Raw genomic sequence first — 25,262 nt, 5'->3', positions numbered from 1 at the left:
ATACTATATTCTACCTGTTCATACCCAATGCCCTCTCTGGTTCTGAAGATGTTAGATCTCACCCACCTAGCATTCAGTTACTCCTGGGTAGCCACTTGACCTAACGCTGTACTGAAAGTTAAAGGCTACAGAGGTTAAAAAAAACCCCACCCACGTTCATTGTCAGTACACCAGAACTGGTGGCAACCACTGTGAAATAGTGACCCGACTACCTCTGCCTTTGGCTGCTGCCTTTGACATTTCATACTTGGGATGCAGAGGAGACATACAGGTCTGAGCAGTAACAGCTTGGCTGAGGAGAGCAGGAGAGGGAATAAGAAGGGAGGTCAGGTGTGATTCATACAAGCGATGTTTTCCAGGCCTCCCTCCTCTCAGCTGGCTTCTTTCCTCCTTTTATTTATGGGGCGGCTCCTTCAACAAAAGAGCCCCACAGGGCAGGATCCTCCTTAACCAAATCAGGATAAAAAATGCAAGCAACAAAATACTGTGCCCAGTGCTTTTAAGCTACAGTCGTGAATTTAAGAACATGAAAATTTTTTGCTCTTGGCTAAGAAGTACGAGTGGGTGCTGGTCCTGTACCTGGAGTCTGGTTCAGGCCTCCATAGTATAGGACAAGCGATTGAGAAAGAATGTCCTAGTGGACACAAAGACAGATCCAAAGATGGTAATTAATTACTTAGCAGGAAAATTTCTCATAAGTAATCTCTGAATGAAATGAGGCATTAGACCTCTCCTTGAATAGATGCTTCAGGCAAATGAAGGGTGACATGATGAGGTCTCTCTTCTAGGTGGGGAAAGAAGGACCAGGGTAAAAGAGGACCTAGGAAACAGGCATCACTGTTTCCTGAGTGTCACTGCTCTGTGGCATTTAGGTTAGTTCTAGGTGAGCAGCCTGTCTCACTTAGCACCCTTCTGAAATCCCTGATATCAGCACTTGGTAAATCCACAACATAACTTGCTGCTTAACATTTGTTCAATCTCATATTTCTCAAGTGTCCACAAAATCAGGTCCCCAAATAACCCTGCAAAACACAAGACTGGAAGTTCCATTTCACAATAGAGGCATCTAATTTCGAGAGCTTAAAATGCTGAACTTAAGTTATTTGTCCAAGATCTGCATAAAAAGCAGTGTAATTGGTATTTTTGCTCAAACTCTTATTTATGTGTAAGGGTGTCTGAAACTTGCCTTGGACAGCAAGTGATATTCTGATTGTATCTCCAGAATTTTCAAATAGTCTACTCCTGATCTGATATGGTTGTCATTTACTATGATACTGGAGAGTAGTCCAAGCTCATTTGGGCAATGGTGTCGACCTTTATACAAAGCAGGATACAAAAAAGTCTTAAGATCTAACGATAATAGTTGAGGAATTACATGACGAAAAATAAACAATATCAAAACACTCACAATTAAAGAGCAACTGATATGTAAACGTGGAAAAAAACACGTGGCTCTCTGTAGTCTTTAACACTTCCTTAAGTAAAACAAAACTAATTAACTAAATCCAAGAAGGACACAACAGGAAAAAAAGCAAACTTTAATCATGGCAGAGAACTAAAGTGAAAATATTGGATCTCTGATTTTTCAGTAAACTCTGAATCCATGCATGTAGCAAGTTCTAGGGAAACCAAACTTTTGAAGCAAAAGCCTTTGTGTAAATATTTAGATCTCACAAAACACAGAGCACAATGAAACTTTATTTGCAGGCCATACAGTTATAAATGAGATATACTCTGTTTTCCCTAACTGTGGGAGAGTGCAGGCAGATTCAAAGCATAAGTAATCGTGGGACATTTTTACTTTATACAATTGTGCACAAAGCGAAGAGACCAGGACCAATTTGTTCCTTTGAGGAGAGCTCCTCCTCAGCCCATAAGAACATGTAATAGTGAGAAAATGCAAAGTAGAAAGAAAAATGACAAGCACTGTCCATATGGAAGGATTGATGCTGAAGGTGGAAAGACTAGTATTGTGGGGAGCAGGGTTGAAGAAGAGGAAATAACCTGTTAGTTAACAGAGATAAAGAGACATATGTGGACACACAAGGGAGCCAAGGAGGAAACCAGCTCAGTAACTGGTGTATTACAGGGGATGAATAAGTGTGTTTTTTGACTGGACTCAGGCGTCCAGGAATGTTGATGGGAGGGAAGTGCAGTGGACAGAGGGCCCATTCAAGGAGGAGGGGGTATCCAGAAGCGAGAACTCTAGGTTGGTTTTAGAGTCAAGCATGTCAGGATGTTCCATGAACATCCCTTGATGGTGATTCTGTAATGATCAAGGTGTACTCAAGAGTGAACCAGAATATTTGTACAAATCACAGTCTCTTTCCCCACTCTGTTATCCACACTATTAGCTTCTGAAGACTAGTGGCCGGGTCTTGTTCCAACCCTGAGTTCTCTGCTGAGCATTGCAGGTAGCAGGAGCTCAGTTTACTTTTTTCTTAGAATAAAAATAACCTCTTTTTTTCCCCCTGATAATAAAAGTAATATATACTAACCGCTAAAAAATTCTGAAGATGCAGCAAAGTAAAAAAGGAAAAAAAACAGAAGTCATACGTAATCCAACCTCGTAGAGCTGAGCTTAATATTTTGCATCCTTTCAGGTTTTCCCTCTCTCTCACATACACACTCCCCAAAATGGTACCATACCCTACATACTGTTTTATAAACATCTATCACATTTTCTAGCTTGATATTAAAGCTCTGAGTCATGCTTAATCACTACAATATAAACATTTCCTCCACTGATGAACACATAAATTGTTTCCAATTTGCTGCTTTTATAAACACCGCTGCAATGAGCATCCTTGTACATATGTATCTGTGCACATGTTCAATTACTATTTCCTTAGGCTAAGTTCTAGAAGCAGATTTTAAGTGGCACGGCTTTTTCAAGAGCTTTTGATGTATACAGTGCCAAATTTTCATCCGTGATATTTATAATAAATGAACACTTCCACCAGCAGAGCACATGAAAGTCTCCTTTCCCACCCTTACCAGATTTCTGTTAGTTTCACTGTCTCCTTGAGAGTCAAAATATTTTTTTTCATTTGTACTTTTTAATTAGGGAGCACCAACATTTTTATGGGTACTGCCCAAATGAATTACTGCTTTTGTGAAATGCCAATTACCATTCTTGACCTAAATGAACTATCTCATTATTTAATCTCTATTCAGTAGATTCTCTTGGGTTTTACTGATGAGATCCTAAAAACCATGCAGGCAAATGGGGTGAGTTGATGAATGGCGATATAAAAGGGGTCCATAAAATTACCAACTAAATCCCAAAAAGGAAAAGGGACAAATATTTTAGGGTACTGTCAATCAGTCCTGGGTTCAACAACGTTGACATGTCTGAAATTCAGACATGGAATTGGAATGTGCTGATACAAATTTTAGAGATCACTGCCCCAGGTTGACATACTTTCCCTTACAGCTTCCATGCCACCTTTGTAACTACCACATATCAGTTATATATCTTTACTCAAAACTTTTTTAGAGCTTAATACTTATTTAGTTTATAAGTGATTTTTGTTGAAAGTCAAAAATTGATGTACAAATTCTTAAAAAAGTCTTGCATGGCTATAACCAGTTCCCAAACAGCTGAGCTTACTAGTTTCCATAATTTGTCCACAGGGATATGGTTCACTTATAAATATCATTAGATTGTGCCTAAAGATGCTGCTGCTCCTTTTTATTTTATTTTATTTTTTTGGTTATACACACAAGGGAATGTTCACATGCCGGCAGCCTCTTCATTTGGTACATGCATTTTGCTTTTGTTTCCTTTTGCTTGTGTTAAACTCTGGAGTTCTATTATTAGAACATCACATTTAAGGTGCTGGATGAGTATAAAGGCCGTAATACCTTAAGCATAATTATTGTTAAGTACTTCCCTGCAGGCCATGCCATGGAAACAGTAGTTTGATTAAATAAAGTTCTCATATGGCTTTAAATATTCTTAAAATTTCTGAAGCAAGTTTGACGAAATATGAAAATAGAACTTTTAATGACCTTTAAAATAAGACTTCCTTAAAAGGAGTTAAGTAACTAGGGTTTCAGGAAGATTGCAGGAAGATGCTCAGTTAGCAGCGTCCTCCTAGGGGAGGGACTCTGCCTGAACCTTTTCCTCAATCCCACAGTCAAATGTGAGACAGGGGATTGGGATTTTTATTAACAAGACTACACGGATGGTTGGTTGGTTGGTTGGTTGGTTGGTTGGTTGGTTGGTTGGTTGGTTGGTTTTTGCTCTCCTGTTTTCCCACCATTTTAAAACCCCTGTTTAGCCTTCTTTAAAGGTGATCTGCAGAAAAGAAGAATAAGAAAAGTCACAAAAGAAAAAAAAAAACAGTGTGAAAATGCCTATAGTGGTTATTTTCATATTCTTCCTTTTCTAGAAGAAGCCATCACCTGTTTGCACAGTTCTCATCTGATAATGGTAACAGTGGTGAACTGTGAGAGAGATTAAGCTGCAAAATATTCCCAATAAAGTCTTAGATAAAGTGATAGACATGATAAAACAAGACAAGTGATGTATGAGGATATTTCTGAAAGGGAATGATTATCCTCCTAGAGGCTAACCTCTTAAGGTTTCAACATCCCCAAAGTGTCCTGCTTTTGCTTTAATACCACATTATGTATTTAACATTCTTAAATATGTTTTGAATCTGTTAGCATCTTCAGTTTGTACTACCTCTTGAGGAAAAATGTTGTATAGGTTTTCCCACCTAGGCAGGATGGCTGTCCTAAATTACACTTTTTGGATGTTTAAGAAATAACTCCCAATCTTCTATTCTGGAATCAGAACCAAAATAATACTGCTACAACCAGATCCCTCATGATTTAGTGGACTTTCACAATATTCCATCTACAATGTTCAGATCATTAGTCTCAAGGTAAAATAGTTTTCACGTGACTTCATAATCACAGGTTTCCTTCCACCTTCCCTCCTATTCCGCTTAGTCAACCACACACTTCAACTGGCTTTCACACATGTCACATGTAAGTACTTTCAGTACTTGGAAAACTACCCAGTTATGATGAAAAAATATTTACTGGTAGTTACCATATCCATAGCTATGAACTACTCACCTTTCTTAGTCACCTGAGTCACATGTGACCAGGGTGACTGGTCCCTGAATATGCATGCTTGTGAATGAAAACCTTATCCCCTAGCGGGTGATTATAATCTGAGAATGAAAAGAAAATGGAGATTCAAATTGGCCATTCAGACTGTCAAGCTGAGGAAGCTAACAAAGGTATCACCGAGGGTGTAACTGAGGCAATGAATCACACTCTTTACTAGGATCATGTATAATTCTTCTTTTGCAGACTCCCTTAAAGTTATAATCCATCACTCCCAGAGGCTCTTCATCTTTCACAGGATGTTTCCATTTCTAGTCTAAGAATTGCCCCGGGTTATTTTTAGCTTTTCAGTTGCTCTGTGTTTGCACCACTAGAGTCCTGTCATCAACAGTTATCCCCCCATGGACTGTTATGTCCCATGTCCATAATCTTCTCAGACTACTTCTCTGACAACTGATGTTTACAAACTCATTCAAAGTGAGAGAAAGAAAAAGAAATCAGAGCATCTAGTGCCCAGCAAAGCAAAGAATTGTGACATTGCCTATCAGCTGGTTGTTTTATAGAGATAGAACTTTTTTTTCCTTTAACTCACTAGTAGTTTACAAGAATGGCTGTTCTTTGTGGTATGAAAATGAGAATACACAGAGGTTTCCAAAACAAAATTTAAAAAACCACAGGACTCATTCAAAACAATGGCACAAATGGGGCACCTGAGTGGCTCAATCGGTTAAGCATCTAACTTCGGCTCAGGTCATAATCCCACCATTCATGGGTTCAAGCCCTGTGTCAGGCTCTCTACTGACAGCTCAGAGCCTGGAGCTTGCTTCGGATTCTGTCTCCCTCTCTCTCTGCCCCTCCCCTGCTAGCACTCCGTCTCTGTCTCTCAAAAATGAATAAAAACGTTAAAAACATTTTAAAAATAATAAAACAATGGCACAAAAGTTTGAAACTGACTGTAGATAATAAATAACACTTTACAAAACTTCTTCCAGCCCATTGTTGGGAATTTTCAAGAAATAAAGTTCTCTGAGGAAATGTATTTTTAAATAAACATTATACCAATTAAAAAAATGTTACTTTAGCCTTTTTGTGTTTTAAATTTTCTCAAACACAGTACACAGTATTTTTTGAGATCTTTTAAAAGGATATTGAACATAACTTAGCTATTATTATTACTGAGGTAAACGTGAAGGAAGCCCCCCAATAAGAATAAAGAACATAGGCTTTGTTATCCAGCTGAGCCCATTTCAAAACACAACTCTGCCACATACAAAGCAGTGTACCTTTGTGTATATATTTTATTTCTTTAAAAGTATTCATCTGTGAAGAGGAGAAAATCATAGAAATGCATGGTTATTGTGAAGATTAAGTACACGATACATGAAAAGCAATAGCAGAGAGCCTGGAACATAGTAAAAGCACAAAAAATGTGAGCTGTTAGTTTTCTCTAACATGTGACAGTTCTTTATTAATTACTAGCTGTGTTGCGTGCATTCACATAATCTATAATCCTGAGGAATTTGCACCCACATCTTGCTTTTTCTGACATTATTCTGGTTATGAATAGTCATTTCGTTTGATATCACTTTACCTATTTTTTTTTTAATTTTAATTTTAATTTTTGAGAGAAAGAGTGAGAGAGAGACAGAGCAAGAGTAGGGGAGGGGCAGAGTGAGAGGTAGACATAGAATGGGAAGCAAGCTCCAGGCACAGAGCCTGACACAGGGCTTGAACTCACAAACCCGTGAGATGATGACCTGAGCCGAAGTCAGAGGCTTAACTGACTGAAACACTCTCATTTTACCTATTTTTAGTAGGTATTTCACTACCCTTTTACTTGCTGCTTCTCATCTGCTTTGAATTGGGAAACCAGAATAACTGAATTTATTTAATTTGAAATTTAACCTTGGTACTTTGGTTTTCAATGTCAGAGTCTTTTTAGCTTTCTTAAGGTTCTCAGTAAAATGTGACTGATGTAGAGTCCTATCCTATCAATGAACAAAATATGTGAAGGATTAATAGATTATCATTACATTATATTCTTCTCCCTGTGATATAATGATTTAAGAATCATCCACGGTTCCTGAAAATGCTTCACAGGCATAAAGGCGAAATGGGTATCCTATTAATGAAGGTGACTTTTGGACCCCACCCAAGGGTGGGGGACTGGCTGCCATGTGATTAGAGAATTGGAATTTTCAGGCCCCCCATCACCTCCAAGGATGGGGGACAGGCTGGAGTTTGAATTGGCCGATGGCCAAAGACTTAGTCAATCATGGGCATGCAATGAGGTCTCCACAAAAACCAGAAGAACTGGGTTTGGAGAGCTTCTAGGTCAGTGAACATATGGGGATGAGAGGAGGGTCGCATACCCAGAGAAGACACAGGAGCTCCATGCTCTTTCCCCCTACCTTGCCCTATGTATTGCCTCATCTGGTTGTTGATTCATGTCCTTTAATAAACCGGTAAATATAAGTAAATGTTTCCCTGAGTTGTGTGAGCTGCTCCAGCAAATTAGTTGAACCTAAAAAGGAGGTTGTTGGAAGCCCCAATCCGTAGCCAGTTGGTCAGAAGCACCGGTAACAGCCTGAGGTTTGCCACTGGAGTCTGAAGTGGGATGTGGAAAGCAATTTTGTAGGACTGAGTCCTTAACCTGTGCAATCTGATGCTATCTCCTGGTAGACAGTGTCAGAATTGACTTGAATTCTCTGATACCCAACTGGTGTGCAAGAATCACTTAGTGTTTGGGCATTGGGGAATAACCCTTCACATTGGAATTGGTATTAGGAACCCTAAAAGACTCTCCCACTGTCAACCTCTTTCAAAAAAGGTCTTCTGATATCTGGCATTAAATAGAATGAAAATAGTAAGATTAATGAATTATAAAGAAAGAGAGAAGAGAATCAGGCCAGAGAAAGAAGAAGTAAGAAATGTACTAACCACTGGGACAAGTGTAATTGTTATGATTTTAATATGATATTTGGCACAAAGCCTCCTGGCTCTAGGTCAAAAAGGAAATGTGTTCAATGATCCAGTTCTTGATATCAGAAAAAAGGGAAGCATTCTGATTTTGGGAAGAGGAAAAAGTCTCAAGTGAGACCTTATATAGAAACACCCAGTTTTGTTCATTTCCCTAACAATGTCCTTGGCAAGGAAATGGGGTTATAAAATATAATATGCAAGTAACCTTTGACTTTTTCTTCTTTAGTTCTCATATCACTTCTACTTTTGAAGCAATTGGTCTACATTTCACTCTGGTCCATCTACTGCCATCTCTCCAGCCTGTATTTTTTTTCCCCCAATGTTTTTACAGAGAGAGACAGAGCGTGAGCGGGGGAGGGGCAGAGAAAGAGGGAGACACAGAATCCAAAACAGGCTCCAGGCTCTGAGCTGTCAGCACAAAACCTGATGCGGGGCTCGAACCCACAAACTGGGAGATCATGACCTGAGCTTAAGTTGGACCCTTACCCAACTGAGCCACCCAGGCACCCCTCTCTAGTCTGCATTCTTGACGCTCACAAACTAAATTAATATTCCAATCAGTCTCCTTGCATCCAGTTGTCCTGATTGTCAAATTTACCTTATACACTTTCGCCGTATGGATGGTCCTAAACCAACATGTTCATGTCACAGGATTCAAAAACCTTCAATTACTCCCTGTGACTTCTGGAAAAAACGCAAACTTTTCTGATAGGTATTCAAGATTCCCCCGTAGTATCATCATATCCCATATTTTATAAATAATCACTCACTCTCCATTCCTAACCCTCCAACCCAAACATCCTTTCTCATCAGTGTTTTGGCCACATCATGCTACTTCCTGCCTCTACTCCTTTACTCACATGATTTCCCTTCCTAAAATCCCTTTCCCTTCTCTTTCCCACCTATCAAAATCTTAATTCTACTTTAAGGTCTAAGTCCGTTCGCTCATGAAGCCTTCCTAACAATGGGTTTCTGTTTCTTTCTTTCTTACACTACTGTCTATGCCAACGCATGTGTGTTCTGAGGACCTCTGGGAATTCCTGAGACCTTTTCAGGGGGCCCATAGGGTCACAACCATTTTTATAATACTAAGATGTTATCTATTTTCCTCACTGTGTTAACACCTGCAATGATGGTGCAAAAACAATGGCGGGTAAAATTCCCAGCATCTTAGCAAACTCAGCAGTGGCACCAAACTGGCTTACTTGTCATTGTATTCTTTACCACTGCATACAGTAGAGTCACTTCACTTAAGAATGTTCTTGATGAAGCTGTAACAATGACTAACATTATTAAATCCTGACCCTTGAGTACCGGGCTTTTCAATATTCTGTGTGAAGAAATGGAAGTACCCATAAAGCACTTCTCATGCACACTGTAGTATGATGGCTGTCTTGAGGAAAAGTGCTTATATAATTTTTCAGTTGCCAATTTTTTTTCACAGATACCACTTTACTTGACAGATAACTAACAAAATTCAGTTGTATAGACTTGGATATTTGGTAGATATTTTGCAGAAAATGAACAAAGTGAAACTGTCATTTCAGGAGAAACAACTGACAATATTTATTGCTTATGATAAAATTCAAGTTTTCAAACAAGTATTAGAATTTAGGACAACTTGTATTCACCACTGTGCACTTCACAGCTTCCCAATATTCCTTAGCTACACTGGGTGAGACTGGGGCTGTGTTAACAAACGTCATTTTTTTTCACCTTGTATAACAAAATGGGTCAACATTTGTAAGAGCTACTTAACTCAGTGAACCAATGTTTTCAACTGCCCTGTGAATAGTGATAAAAATTAGGCTTGGGTAAAGATCCATTCAAAATGCAAGACAGGTTTTTAATATACAAAAATTTGTTGATATGGTTTCACATTTCATATTACAACGAACCTTTAAGATGCTACTTACCTGTCAAGTTTCAATGTGGTATCAAAGAATATCTAGAATTACCTGAAAAGACTATAAACAACTCTCTTTTCTGACCACCTATATGTGTGTAAGGCTGGGTCTACTTCACATACTTCAACCAAAACAACACACTGGAACTTTTAACTACAGAAACAGATATTAAGAATCCAGCTGCCTTCTCTTAAAGAGATGTGTAAAATACATGTGTAATGCCACTCTTCTTACTATGTTGTTTTAAAAAAAAAAAAAGTTATTTTCTATTAAAATGTTTTATGTTTATATATATTGAGTTTATTAGTTTTGTTTAAGTAAATTAATACATTTAATTTTTTTCAGTTTTAAGTTCTACTATAGTAAATATCAATATACCCACATGAAAAGCTCTTTGGGGTCCATACTTTAAGAGTATAAAGTGAAAGAATATAAAACCTTTAGAACCACCATTTCACACCATTCATTCTGGCTCTTAATTTTCCATTATATAAATTATAATAATAGTATGATACAATACCTATAGAGTACGTCATCTATTTTTATGTATGCATATTATCATTTTTATTGGATTATAACAATAAAGAGAAAAAAAAATCCTGCTTTTTCTTTTTAACTTATAGCCCCCAGGAAAGTAAGCCAACAGATAGATACTTGCTATATTGACTTGAGATCACATTCAAGTCAAAGTGTTTAACAGAACCATGTTATACAAGTTTGGTTGGTTTCCAAAAGCTGCTCCAGAAGGCTTGAAAAATTTAAGACCACATTCCATCCCAATGCAGTTGTCAGGTTCTTTATTCCATTAAAGTTTTTAATCATTACATTGTATTCCATTGAAATAAAGTACTTCCTTTCTCTCTTTACACATGTGGCCCCCACTCCCTAGAATCTCTCCCTTTCCTTAGCCAACTCCTCCTTATGGAGCCCTTCCTTGAGCTCCCTGGCTAGCTTAGCTCTCCTCCTCATATACCCTCAGAGCACCTTATATTCCTCCTTAAATGTCACATCTCACAATTTTAATTGTGTAGTTATTCGTGTAATTATTTGATTAATGTCTGTTTCTCTCACTAGAATATATGCCCCAAGGGATATTTCAGTGATATTTCCCAATAGTACCTGCTTAATAGGGTTATAGAAATACTAAATGGATAAATATTATTAAATAAATCAACTGAAATTAATTAACCCTTTATCCTGTGATATTTTGTAATATTACAGATAAAGCAACAGGGGGGAAATTATGTTATGCATCACAGAAGAAAGTATCTGATTTCTGCTTTTCAAGGAAGTGGTTAGAGAATAGAGATGCGGGTGGCAAAAGTGGCGACGGGACTGTGAGAGTCCAGGGAAGACAGGTAGTGACCTTGTCTGAGGGGGGAGCAACAGAAGTGAAGACACAGAGACAGACAAGCTGTAACTTACACTTAGAAATAGCAGGTTAGGGGCACCTGGGTGGCTCAGTCGGTTAAGCGTCCCACTCCTGACCTCGGCTTAGGTCATGATAGCGTGGTTTTGTGGGTTCAAGCCCCAAGTCGGGCGCTGGCGCTGACCACAAAGAACCTGCTTGGGATTCTCTGTCTCAGCCCCTCTCCCACTCATGCTCTAAATAAATAAATAAATACATACATACATACATAAATAATAAATTTAAAGAAACAGCAGATCGGGAACAATATCAGGAGGAGGAGTCTGAGGTTTCTGGCTTGAGCAGCTGAGAGGATGGTGATTATATTTTGTGCATGTACCAAAATGCACAAAACTGAAAAAGCAGTATGGGTAGGAGGGGAGACCAATAAGAGTCTGTGAGATTTCCAAGCGGAGATATCAGGGGCCTGAGGTTGAGAGGAAAGAGCTAAGACTGTGAGTAGAATCTTGGGAGCTGTTAACACAGAGGTCTGCGGTAACTGAAGCTAGGGAAGCCCGTGTGAGGACAGCCGGCGAGAAAAGAGGAGCTGCGGACATCTGCCTGACAGGAAGGGTTTAGGTGGACAAGGGGAAAGCAAGAAGGTATAGAAGTGGCCAACCCTAAGATCAGCGTTGGTTCCCTTCTCCTCCATTTCCCATCTCTCTCCCTTCTTTCCCCTCTTCCTGCACTGCCCGCCCTGCCTGGGACGGTACGACTAGTCTACTAACTGGACTGCTTGCCTTCTTTCTCTCCTTCCAGTGCATCCTGTATACCCCCTGCCAGACTGACCTCTGTACAGCTGCACTGTCCAACAGTAACTACTAGCCACACAGAGCTACTTAAATTAATTAAAAACTCCTCTGTGGGGAGCCTGGGTGGCTCAGTCGCTTAAGTGTCAGACTCTTGATTCTGGCTCAGGTCATGATCTCATGGTGTGTGAGTTCATGAGATTCTTGCTCTCTCCCTCTCTCTCTCTGCCCCTCCCCCGCTTGCATGCATACATATATGCTCTCTCTCTCTCTCTTAAAATAAATAAATAAACCTTAAAAAATTCAAATTCAGTTCCTCTGTATCACTAATCACATGTTAGGGTAGGTCACTGAGAGGACATGACCGCTGATTGACCCAGGAGCTGGACTCCAACAATCAGAGGCTCCTCACCAACCGCCCCCCTCCCCCCCCCCCCCCCCCCACCTCAGCTCCCCCCTCCCACCCACCATCCTTGAAAAGTACATTCCACTTGCCTTCCCTGCTCCCAGAAGCTGCCCCAAGGACACAACCTTGAGATAGTGATGTGGAATTCAGACCATCTGGTCCATATACATGACTGAACCTAGTTAAGGCCTCTATAGCAACTTTTAAGATACTGGCAGGCGGGGATGGAGATCTTCCTGCCTTTAGGTCCACGTAAGAAAAGCCTCATAAGTTCCCTTGCTCATTAAACTGTCCACCTCCTGATATGGAGTGGCCTCTTTCTTTAGTCTCTCCTTCTCTTCAAGTACGGCGTCACTTTCAGATTTTACCCAGGAAGGTCCCAAGGAGGTTTGGAACTAACACCCTTCATGTGTCTCCACAGCCGCACGTGGCTAAGGGGCTATGGTGCCGGCCACCACAGAGACAGAACATTTCCATCATACCGAAAATTCTGTTGGGACAGTGCTGCTATAGCATTGCTTTGTCTTTTCAGCTCAAAAGTCCAATACAGCTACATTTAGCCTTAAACTAACTTCATCTCCTCCCACTACCCTAGATCAACTGGATACAAACTGGACACATCTTCCTCATCTCCACTTCCATTCATTTGCCCATGCAAGTAGGATACCCTCTGTAATATATCCACTGTGGCAGTCAGGTTTGTGTGTCAGCTTAGCCAGGCTACAGGACCCGGTTATGAAATCAAACACTAATCTAAGTGTTGTTGTGAAGGAACTGTATACACGTGGTTAACATGTACAGTCAGTTAACTTTAAAGGAAAGGATATTATTCTCACTGATCTAGGTGGGACTCACCTAATCAGTTGATGGGTCTTAAAAAAAAAAAAATCCTGAGGCTTCTCTGAAAAAAAAGAAGTTCCACCTATGGACTGCAGCAGCCGCCCCTGCCCTTCCTGCCAGCATGCTCTGTGGATTATACCCCACAGCTGCATAAACCAATTCCTTCAGCTAACTCTGTTTAATAAATCAAGGGCACCTGCGTGGCTCAGTTGGTTAGGCGTCTGGCTCAGGTCATGATCTTGCGGTTCATGAGTTCGAGCCCCACATTAGGCTCTCTGCTGTCAGCACAGAGCCTGCTTCAGATGCTCTGTTCCCCACCCTCTGCCCCTCCCCCACTTGTGCTTTCTCTTTCTCAAAAGAGTTTAAAAATAAATGCATCTGTTTAATAAATCTCTGTGTATGTACAGATACATACAACTATACATACACATTTGAAAGTGTGCACCTGTGTGTACCTATGTGTGTGTGTGTGTGTGTGTGTATGTATATATACATATATATATATATATATATATATGTATATATATACACACATTACTGATTCTGTTTTCTGGATTGGTATACCTTTCGGTACAGGTTTCAGTACCTAGTGAAATGTACCCTTCAGGGTGGAGCTATATACCACCGCCTCCTTTAAAATTACAAACCTAGGGGCGCCTGGGTGGCTCAGTCGGTTAAGCATCCGACTTCAGCTCAGGTCATAGTCTCACTGTTTGTGAGTTCGAGCCCCATATCGGGCTCTGTGCGGACAGCTCTGAGCCTGGAGCCTGCTTGGGATTCTGTGTATCTCTCTCTCTGTCCCTCCCTTGCTTGCACTCTTTCTCTCTCAAAAATAAACAAACATTAAAAAAATTAAAAGAAAAAATTTTAATTACAAATTTTTCAAAGAAAATGGCTCTTAAAACTAGCTGTACATTAGAGTCACCTTCATAAACTTTATTTAAACACATTCAGGTTTTAACCAAGAGCAAGATTAGCACATAAAGGTCAGCTTGGCCCTTCACTTTTCCAAAGAGCTCTCTGGGGAGTTCTGATGCACAACAGAGCTGAGGACTGCCATCCTAACCGAACTCCTCCAGCACTTTTGCTGTGCGTGCCTTTGGAAGTCACCAAACACTGCACACTGCCTGATATTCTCTCCTTCAACCAACTAACCAGCAGCGGTTGCAGGACTAACATTTGTCAGATACAAAGACACTGTGCAGGGGCCAGAGGCAACAGCATACCCACTCCTGGCCTTGAGGGGAAACGTTGAGATATACTGCTTGGTATTCCTCAAAGCACACTGATTAATAAATATTGAATGAATGAATACATGAAAATTTCACGGCAAAATTTAGTGAAGCTGAGAGCGGTTTATTCAAAATAGTGCATAATTTAAATAGCTCTTATTTCTAGTTCAATTGAAAATCCTATTAGCAAGTGTTAGTAAGTGCCCAACATATTTATTTATTGATAAGACTGTACTGTTGGTATTTTACAATATTGCTGAGTAGGATTAATTCTCAACCCACTGAAAACTTGGTAGATATCTAATGCCTGTAACTACTTTCTCGGAAGCACTGAGTCTCAAATGCCCGTGTGCTCTTCTACGGAGAACAGAACCAATTTCTGATGACAACACCATCCGATTTCAGTTGAAAGGAAACAGGAAGGGGTACAGCTGGGGTTAGCAATGTGGGGCTGTGGTCATCTGAAGGTTGGCTATCCCGGTGCCTGCAATCTGTATTGCCGGCTATAAGTATCCATAAATCTTAGATAAGCCTTCTCACTATATTATTATTTTATGAATATGCTTTTAAGATAGCTAAAATGCTTTTCAATCACTGTGCATGCAGTCACTGAACAACACCCCAGTGAGGAAATCTGCTGATTTTTCTGCTTTTTCACATAAGGAGACTGAGGTCCTAAAAGAAAAACCCCATAGGGGACTGAGAGCAGAACCGGAAGAGGGCTTCTAAATCCCTCGAATTCTACCTCATGCTCAACTTCCTGGGGGGGAGGGGACCTTTAGAAATGACTCTAACAAAAAAGAAAAAAGGAAAAAAAAAAAAAAAAAGAAAAACACTTTTCAAAGTCTCAGAAGTACCTCCTCTCATTCACTTTTCTCTTCTTCAACCTTCTGACTACTTATGTCACAAGACAGTGTATTTACTTTTTAAAAACACTTAAGACTGTCTTAAAAATCATGAAATGGTGGTGATACCATTAGCACCACTGAATAATCTGTCAAAATTTTCATTATGTGTTTTTATTTTAAGGGATTTGGACTTAGCAGTCAAATTTTACTCCAGCGGCAAGTATCGTCTTGATATATTCTAATTCATACTAACACTGTAAAGATCTGTATTATTGGTTTGCTCATTATAATTAATGAAAATGCTCTTTGGTCGTTATTACAATCTATCAGGTCACATTAATCTACATTTCAAAAAGTGCCTTGGGAGAAGGAACTGTAAATGCATTTTCCTTTTGGAGGGGCCATTAGAATTTTTTTTTGATTAAAAACCTATCTTACAGGTTTTTGTTTTTTTTTAACCAGAGACAGATTTAAGGAATACATTTGAGACTTACAGTAAAGATGCACTTTTTTATTATTAATTTGTCAAAACAAGGAAAATTGCAATTAGCTAGTAGGACTTCAGAAATAAAGGGATTTTAAATGATCTTTCCAGAGCCCTTAAGCCTTTCAAACTAATTACAAATTCAAAATATGGGGTTTGTGGTACAGAGGGAGGGATAGCTATAGTTGAAATCCTACAGATCTCTCTCCTTTTCAATTTTCAGGAATCCTGTGAATCCATTCTGTGTATACATTTCTGCCAAGTTCTGTGTTTCTCTTTAAATTTTTATTACAACTTCTTCCATTAGTGCTGTTTTTTAGGTCATGGCAGTCAGGTTATTTACCAGCAGACTCTCAACTTTAACTTGATTCTTTTGCTTCTGTGGGCTTTTCTGACCATTATTGTGGCATGCTTCTAGATGACTTATAATCAAATGAGTTCCATGGTAAATACTGATATTACATCTTTGTTCAGAATGCCCAGGGCTCCCTGCTTTCCTCATGCCTGTTTTTGTCAAATTAATGTTGACATTTCCCCAGATAATGGATAGATCACTGAATTTCAAATGGGATACTGCGTGGGGCAAGAATTCACAAGGCATTTCAGTGGAGGCTTTCTGAAAATAGGGGAAAAAACAGTAGAATGAACACTGTTACAAGGAGGAAATTTGGCTGATGATGACAATAGGTTGAAAGAGGGGGGGAAATAAAACAAACGCAACTCAGATTCATCAGTGAGCCACTTACTAGGGTGTTATATTCCCAGAAACATCCTGTCTTTCTGTCATTCCCTGCTTGCCATCAGCTACCAAGTCCTGCTACACATAAAACATGTATGTTCTTCCTTCCCATCCCCACTGATACATCCTGGTTAAAGCATACATCATCTGCCTAGATTGTTATCCAGTCTGTCTATATTTAAACTCCTCTGAAGAATTAAACATCTTTCCACTAAAATGAAATGTCTGCCTATCTATACCTCCGATTCATAGGTCTTAATACTATATTTTGCAACTCCATCCACCAACTGCTATTATCAAATATTTAAACTTGATGTCCTGCTTTGCCTAAGTGTCAGGATCTACCACTTATTTTTCCCCAATCAACATGGCCTCCCCTCCTTAAAATGGAGGGCCCAAGTGGCTTTACCAATACTGAATGGGAGAAGCCTAGTACTTTCTTTGTTTTGGACACAAAGGTGCAAATACAACCTAAACTTGCATAAACTTTTTGACATTGTTATTACATGCTTGATTCATACTAAGATTTAATTAGCCAAACACCTAGCCTTTTCACATAATCAGTCATTAACTTCAGCTCTTATGATTTGTACTTAGGCAGCACATATTTGTGAATCAGGAGCAGGCCATTACTTTAATTCATATTGACTTTTGTCTCCTCTAGAAATTGATTTCCAGCCATTGTTCCACAGTCTTGGTACCAAGATCAATTGCCCAGATAAGTATACTCTCACTAGGTCCACATTTCTTCATTCTGTATTTAAATTCAATTTTGTTCACACCATTTGCTAAACTCAAAACACACAAAAATGTGTCAACTATACTCCAATTTTTAAAAAACACAAACATGTCTGTGGCTTTCTCCTGTTCTACCATTATAATCACCCTCATTAAAAAAAAAAAAAAAAGGTAATGTGCTCTGTCTGACATGACTTATTTATATTGAACTTGCACTGGCTCCTGATGACCTTTCCTTTTTCTAACATTCACAAACCACCCACTTAAAAATCTCATCTTGTGATATTCCTGGAGAGTAATACTCCGGTGTCAATGTCTCCATTTATCAGAATTTAGTTTATGTCCAACTTCTACCCTAACCCTACCCCTTCTGGAAAATTGTCACATTTGTCCCTCTATTATTCTGGTAATTGCCCCAGCCCTCACATCACCTCCATTAGCAACTGTGATTCCACGAGCAAATTCACCTGCTCTTTCAATACCCTGGTTGATATATAATTTTTCTAGCTAAGAAATTTAAACTCATTTGGAATAATGATATACCTTCCTACAACAGTCTCATGCAACATGGACTTTTTTTTTTTTAATGTTTTTATTTATTTTTGAAGGAGAGAGAGAGAGAGACAGAGCATGAGCAGGGGAGGAGCAGAGAGAGAGGGAGACACAGAATCCGAAGCAGGCTCCAGGCTCCGAGCTGTCAGCACAGAGCCCGATGCGGGGCTCGAACCCACGAACCGTGAGATCGTGACCTGAGCCAAAGCCGGACGCTCAACCGACTGAGCCACCCAGGCGCCCCAAAGACTTTTTTTTTTTTTTTTTAATGTTTATTTATTTTTTAGAGAGACAGAGAGAAAGAATCTGAAGCAGGATCCAGGCTCCAAGTTGTCAGCACAGAGTCCGAGATGGGGCCCAAACTCAGGAACAGTGAGATCATGACCTGAGCCAAAGTCAGACACTCAACAGACAGCCAGCCACCCAGGCGTCTCTAGCATGGACTTCTACAGCTCCTTCCCAGGACTTGAACCTTTCAATCTAAAGTTCACCTTCACTAGCAGAAAAGACAAAAGGAATATGGAAGCTGATAAGCTTTTGTCTGTTATCTCATACCATTATACTGTCTTCCTCAAATTCTGGACAGAACACTGCTTCAGAATCTAAATAACTCAAAACCAATCCTCTCTTCCACTCAACATGCTAAGCATTTTTTTCCACAAGGTTCCACTCATGCACTCACTCTGGACTTGAAGTTTACTCTAAAATTTTAATAATAATGGAAAAAATAAGACTGGAGTGTTTCAGCGAACTATTATTATGGGATGACAGTTTTGTTAGCACTCTGAGTTAAACTGGCTTTAGTTAGTCTGGCTGGCTGGACCCAGAAGTCCAATCACCATTTATGACTGTTTCTCTGGGAAAATACATTCTGCATTCCAAAGAAGTGAGTCAGAAAGATTTTTGACTGAGACTTTGTATGCTGGACTGCCGCCTATTCTTGTTCCTACCTTCCAATCCTAACAAATCAACAAATGTAGCTTTGGAATCAGCCACATAAAGCAAAAGAGTACATCCCCTTCCCTCCATATTCAGGCAAAGTACACATTCCCTCACCTTTTGCTCTTAAATGTACAAAATGCTTTCAAAGTTGAAATGTCATGTGAATTGCTGCCATAGCAAATGGGCCAACTGAGCAGTTCTTACTAGCCTATCTTTGGTCTCCTTTCTTCTTTTGAGAGTTCCTTTTGCCAAATCACCATTCCTTTGTTTGGTTTCCTTTTTTGGTTTAGTTCCTTTTCTTTTTTATTTTGGTGAACTTAGTGCCAAAAGGTACAAGGCAAAGCCATCCTATTTCTTTGTAGAAGATACAAGAGCACAAATCCAAGTAAAGAAATGCTTGAGCAGAAGGGTCCTGCCTTATTCCCAGTCTTCCAGATCCAGAAGATCTTGTGAGCTTGAGGCAGATCTTGGTACTTCAGTTGGATTTCTGGGATTAGCCAGAAAGACTCTGGACAGCCCATAAAATAAACTATAATCTCTCTCAATAGCCCCAGCATCAATTCATTTGCCTCAGGGCCATTTAGGCTAGAAATAACCAAAATGACTGGATTTGGGAGGGGGGGTGGGAGGGGATGAAGGTGGGAACCCACCTTGAAATAAAACTTGATCAATCACTCTGAAACAAAGCCTGCAAACAAAAATATGCAGACGTATGGGGAGCTGGCTCTGATTATTCTTTTATACCTTTCACACTCGGGGCAAGAAAGTAAGGTTGACATTCACCTCATTCTATATGTTGCTTCCAGACCATTAGTCCTCAATGTTCTTGGGATGAAAATAGTTCCCCTTAGGTCCATGCAAGCAGAGTATGACCCCAGAGTTTCCTAGAGCCTATTGTCTCCTACCTGCCAGCTGACGCTCCCGGCCCACAGAAAATCTGGCCCCTGGCTCACATTTCCCTCTCCATTCCAAGTTTTCCCTCATCCAGAAGGACATCTGCATCCACAGACATGACTGGGCTACCTTGACCCCTTAGTAACTTGACTTCTTATCACCAATGATGTTCTCCCTTTCATGCACTAACTTCCATGGTCCCAACCTAGACCTTGTTATTACTTGACAAATAGCCTTTCCAAAATCACTTACTCAGGAATCCCCCTTTCTGACCACCACTAACATCCTGTCCTAATTGCACAATGACCTCAGAGGCCCTGTGACATTTTCTAACCAATCTGCAGATTTGCATTTCTTTCCCTCCCCTCCTTTTATATAGTTACATTTCCCAGCTCATCATTTTAAAAGCACTCTTGCCAATATTCTGCTCTTTCCATCACAACCATCTAGCAAAGCCCTAACTTGGGCTGAATCCTGCTACCTGCTTTCGTGGTGTCTGAGTGATGCTGGAGAAAGCACAGCAGCACAGGTTGGTTTAGTTGTAAATTCAGGTCACTAGCCCCACACAGGCCCTCACCACTGCCCAGACATCCTAGAACTTTTCCTAGGTTTTCCAAGCCAGCTTGGTCTCCCATTTCACAACTGGTTCAACGTGCCAACTCCCCCCCACCTCCGCCCCTGCACTCACTGTTCTCTTCACTCTCAGCAGCTGAAAACGGAAGCTGTTGGATGAGAACTCCCTCTGCTTCTCTCCAACAAATCATAAACCAGCAGCATCCACCTGCTGCTCCTGGATCTTTGGAGATGCCGCTCCTCTGATCGAACGTTGACTCCTCCACATCTACAAACCATTCCACAGCCCATTTCAGACCGCTCTTTTCTCTAGGTCAGTTGTTCTCCTCACATGGACCCTTCTTATCAATATTTAAATCTGTTTACGGCTCCATCTGACCCACAGAAGGAAATCATCTCTGGTTCTCCAGAGTCTCCTCTGCTTACTGCGCTCTCATCCTCCAGCCCTTCACAGTCAAACTCCTAGAAAGAGAGGTACTTTGTTTCTTCTCCTGCTCATTGCATAATCTGCTCTAATCTGGATTAGAATGGCATTCCCAGCACTCCCTAGAAAGAGCTTTAGGGAAGGACACCAGGGACCCCAATGCTTTTTCAGTATTCATCTAACTCACTGGTTCTTAAATGAGGGCAATTTTGCCCCCAGGGACATTTAACAATGTCTGGGCATATTTGGTTGTCACAGGTGGGGAAAGAACCCTGGCATCTCATGGGTAGAGGCCAGGGATGCTGTAAACACCCTACAATGCCTACGATGCACAGACAGCCCCCACAACATAGAGAAATCCAGCCCAAAATTTGGTACTGAGGGTGAGAAATCCTGATATGACTGAATCCCTAAAGCTACTCACCACTTCCATCTGTTTCTTGGTTTTTAGCCTGCCCCTCTTCAGATTGCTCTCCTACCTCTGGTCATCTCATTTGGCAGCCATCTACTCATTCCTGAGTCACTACCCCTCATTCCTTAAAGATTTAAGCCCTGGCTCACTGTTAACCTCTCCAAGACATCTCTCCTGACATAATTCTTGGGGATTTCCACATGCACATGTGATCCTTCCACCACCCTGTCCTTGCAACTCCACATTGCCCCAGCCCCTCATTCCAATGCTCATATCCCAGACCTTGTCTGTACTGGTTATTGTAATTCCTTCCTCAGTGAGAAAGACTGGATTCTCCAACCAACACTTCCTATTTTGCCAGTTTACTCTCTCCAATACCCCAACTGCAAAAATTATCAAGCCCCACTAAGGTCTAACTCTCCTGATCCTATTGTCTCACCCTGCTCCTGTCCCTGGTCCTCTGCTCTCTTGCAAACACCCTGAAACTCTCTTAGCCTTGTCTTGCTTCACTGAACTGACTTGGGAGAAACCCCCAAGTTGGTGAAATCAAACTCGTTGCCTACTGTACACCTGTTCCCCAAAGCTGGACTTGAATGGGAAAAGCACGCACTCATCATGACCAGCAACCTCAAGTGGGCTCTCAGTGCTGCCAGGAAATTATACTACATTTCCCAGAACATTCACTCTCAGATGACTGTGTCACACCTTCTCCTCTCTCTCCAGGTCTCTTCCTCTCTTCCTTCCTCAATCTTAGCTAATGTCTTGCTTCTCATTTCACGGGTAAACAAGAAGCAATCAAGAAAAAACAACAATATCCTACCAGTGAAACTACTGAACTAATTCCACCTGGGTCCCCATATGGTGTTTTTATAAGAATGAATGGTCTCTACGGCCATGAAGGGTGTCCAACCTCTCCACTTCTGGACCAGATTCCACTCCTTTCTTGCCTTCTCAAGGATGTCATTCCAGAAATTTTTCCTTCTCACTCCTGCATCGTCAGGTTTTCTCTCCCTACTGGATTATTCCCATCACCTTACAAACAGTAATTCCTGTAGTTTGTTTGTTTGTTTTTGGCTATACACAGCTGGTATAAGCCTGGAGGCTGAACACCACATTGAGAGACTGTCCGCCCAGCCGCGCCCATCGGGCAGCATTCTGGGGCTTATAACACTTGCTTGGTGGGCACACAGGCAGGGCAAAAGGGTTTGGTCATGCCCAGGAGTCCTGGAGGCTCCCTGGCCCAATGTCCTGGGCAGTGGCACCTGGGCTCAGCTTACATCATCCTGGGTCTCGGCAGCACACTCGGGCAGGACAAAGGCTGCCTGGTGCACATCACAGTTGTAGTATTTCAGCTGCATCTGTTCTACCTGCTTCTGTGTCAGCTGCTGCACGGCCTTCCAGAAGTTGGTGCTCAGATTTTTGCTGCCCAGCATGAAGCCTGCCTGGCCACTGGGGAAGGTGGGGACAGTGCAGTAAGCATAGGCCACCACAGGGAAGAGTGACCTACAGAACTGCCGCATCTCCTCGATGAGGTCCAGGTAATAGGATTCCTTGAAGAGACTCTCGGCAGGGCCTATGGGGTCTGAGGAGTCTGTGAGGATAACACTGACGGCGCCCTGGTTCTGTTCCATGAACTCAAAACCGTCGCCCATGTATAGGGTCAGCTTGGCGCTGGAGGAGCCCATGGCCAGGCCCAGCAGGAACTTCTTAGAGACCTGAATGACATCCTCGTCAATCTCACACCGGACCACGGACTCCCCAGAGGAACGCTTCACCACAGCCTGCAGGGCACCCCCATCCCCACACGCAATGGTCAGCACCTGGCATGGGCTGGGATGGCTGCAGGGGAGGCGCAGGCTGGCTGCCATCTCCTGGTAGGAGAACTCCTTCCTCTGTACACTGGATGACACCATCCAACAACAGCATGTTGCCACAGCTCCTACCGCGGAAGACAGGATATTCTGGTAGGGCTCCCAGGCAGGCAGAGCACGGGCCTGGAACCAGCTCTGCCCGCCATCCTGGCCCTACAATCTAACCCAGCTGGTGGGGCAGGGGCAATTCCTGCCATCTTAATACTAACTGTACACAAAAACAAAAAAAAAGGCAAACAAAACCTCTCTTCATGCTAATCCATAATAACCTCTTGCTCTGCATTTGTATTCAGAAAAAAAAAAAAAAATGGAAAGTGTTATCTAAATGCTATGTATCCAGTCCCTTTTCTCCCATCCTGTTTTCAATCCTCCCTAGTTTTGGAGCCCACCTTTCAGCTGAGCCTTCTCTTGTCAAGGTCTCCTCCACACCGCGAATTCCAATTTCCCATCCTCATCAGCAGATTTGGTCGCTCCCCCCCCCCACCCCCCCCCCCGGACTTTTTACTTCCCTCATTTGGCTTCCAGGACTCTCCTCATTTTCCTCCAGCCTCACTGGCTCCTCCTTCTCAGACTCCGCTGCTGCTGCTTCCTCCTGTCTCTGACCTGTGAACACTGGAGTCCCCAGGGCTCAGTCCAGGGTGTCTTCACCCCGCCTCTTGCTGTTCTCATTCAGTCCACAGCTTTCAACACCACCTGTGCGCTAATTCCCACATCTCTAGCTCTCTTTAACTCCAGACCCATATATTTTACTGCACGTCGACATCTCTACTTGGAGGTCTCAAATTTTCCATGTTGAAAACAGAATTTTTATTTTCCGCCGCCTCCCCTCCCCTCAGACTGCTCCTTCCCCGGCCCCTCCCAGGTCAAAACCCATGGAGTCATGCTTGACTGCTCTTTCTCACACACCTCACACCTGCTCTGTCAACAAATCCTATTGGTTCTTCAAAACATACCGAGAATTTGAGTATGTCTCACTAATGCCATATAAGTCACACTCAGGGCCAAGCCACCACCACCTCTCACTTGGGTTCCTGAAAAGTCCCATTGGTCCCCCTGCTTTTGCTCTTGTTCCTCCATGGTCTATTCTCAACACAGCCAAAGCGGTCCTGTTAAAACACAGGGCAGGGCAGGTCAAGTCCCTCTTCTGCTCAAAACCCCCCAGTTTATCCTCCCAAGGCTTACCTCAAATGATCTCCCAAGTCACAGTGAAACCAAAGTGTTTACAGTGAAGTCCCCACTATCTACGATTTTCACCACCTTTCATTCTGCTCGTCATGTTGGCTTCCCTCCATTTCCTCAAACATATCTCAAACTCCTACCTCAGAACCTTTGTCTATGCTCTTCCTTCTGCCTGGAATGCCCTTCATCTAGATTTCCAAATAGTCTGCTTCAGCACTCCTGCTTTCAGGTCTTTTGACTCATCACCTTCTGACCACTCTATTGCTGAGAAATCACCTGAACACTCTATTTAAAACTGTAGCCAACCCCCACACCCCTAACACACACTTATAATCCTTACCTTACTTTTCTCTAAAGGACTTACCCTGTTATGGCATGTTATATATCTTATTTATTTTGTCTTTTATGTCTCTCCCACCAAAATGTAGGCTCCACAAGTATAGGGATTTTTTTTGTTATTCACTACAGTGCCTAAAATAGATTAACATTTTAATTTTTAAGGATCACATGTCTTTTCATCTAGTTAAAGACAATCAAACTTGAATTTCAGGAAATCAACCATATTTTTTGTAAAGTAGTATATTCCCTCAAAAAGGGAACCAGTTACACGAAATCCCAAATAGGATGATGACTCTTCAGACCTCCTTCTCTCTACTTAACCACAGGTGTGAAATGAAGGGGACGTATTTTTGTTCCACTTTGATCCTCATCTTCCCGAGTCTATGTTTTAGCTTAGTCTTCCTAAATCCTGTGGTCTCTCATCATCTTCCCTGGTTTATTCCATGATAATCCTAATATTCTTTTGCCAGCCCAAACTCCTATAATCTACTCCAAATTTGGCAGAAGCTAAACCAAGGAAAACCTCATCAACTGGTATGAAACAAAAGCTGGTTAAGAATCGTCCTGCCTCTAAAAAGCCAGAAGAGTTATACATAAACCTTAAGTTCTGGCAAGGCTGGAAAAGGGGATATTACTAGTGAGAACCAGCTCATAAAAT

At 41.4% G+C, this 25,262-nt stretch overlaps 2 protein-coding genes across 3 annotated transcripts in view; both read right to left on the bottom strand.

The window, feature by feature from the left end:
• The window catches only part of ANO6 (anoctamin 6), a 194,031-nt gene that overhangs the window by 85,917 nt on the left and 82,852 nt on the right, over nucleotides 1-25,262 (bottom strand). The gene's annotated exons all lie outside the window — the stretch shown is intronic.
• On the bottom strand, nucleotides 21,107-24,163 carry LOC122240181 (spermidine synthase-like). Its single transcript, XM_042990904.1, is given in 3 exon segments — nucleotides 21,107-23,102; nucleotides 23,104-23,246; nucleotides 24,110-24,163. Coding segments are annotated over 3 exon segments (816 nt in total). The 3' UTR covers nucleotides 21,107-22,483.

The sequence above is a fragment of the Panthera tigris genome, chromosome B4 (genome assembly GCF_018350195.1).
Source record: "Panthera tigris isolate Pti1 chromosome B4, P.tigris_Pti1_mat1.1, whole genome shotgun sequence".
In the NCBI taxonomy this organism is placed as follows: domain Eukaryota; kingdom Metazoa; phylum Chordata; class Mammalia; order Carnivora; family Felidae; genus Panthera; species Panthera tigris.
The sequence above is the reverse complement of the archived record's forward strand: the minus strand, read 5'-3'. Positions and strand labels throughout refer to the sequence as shown.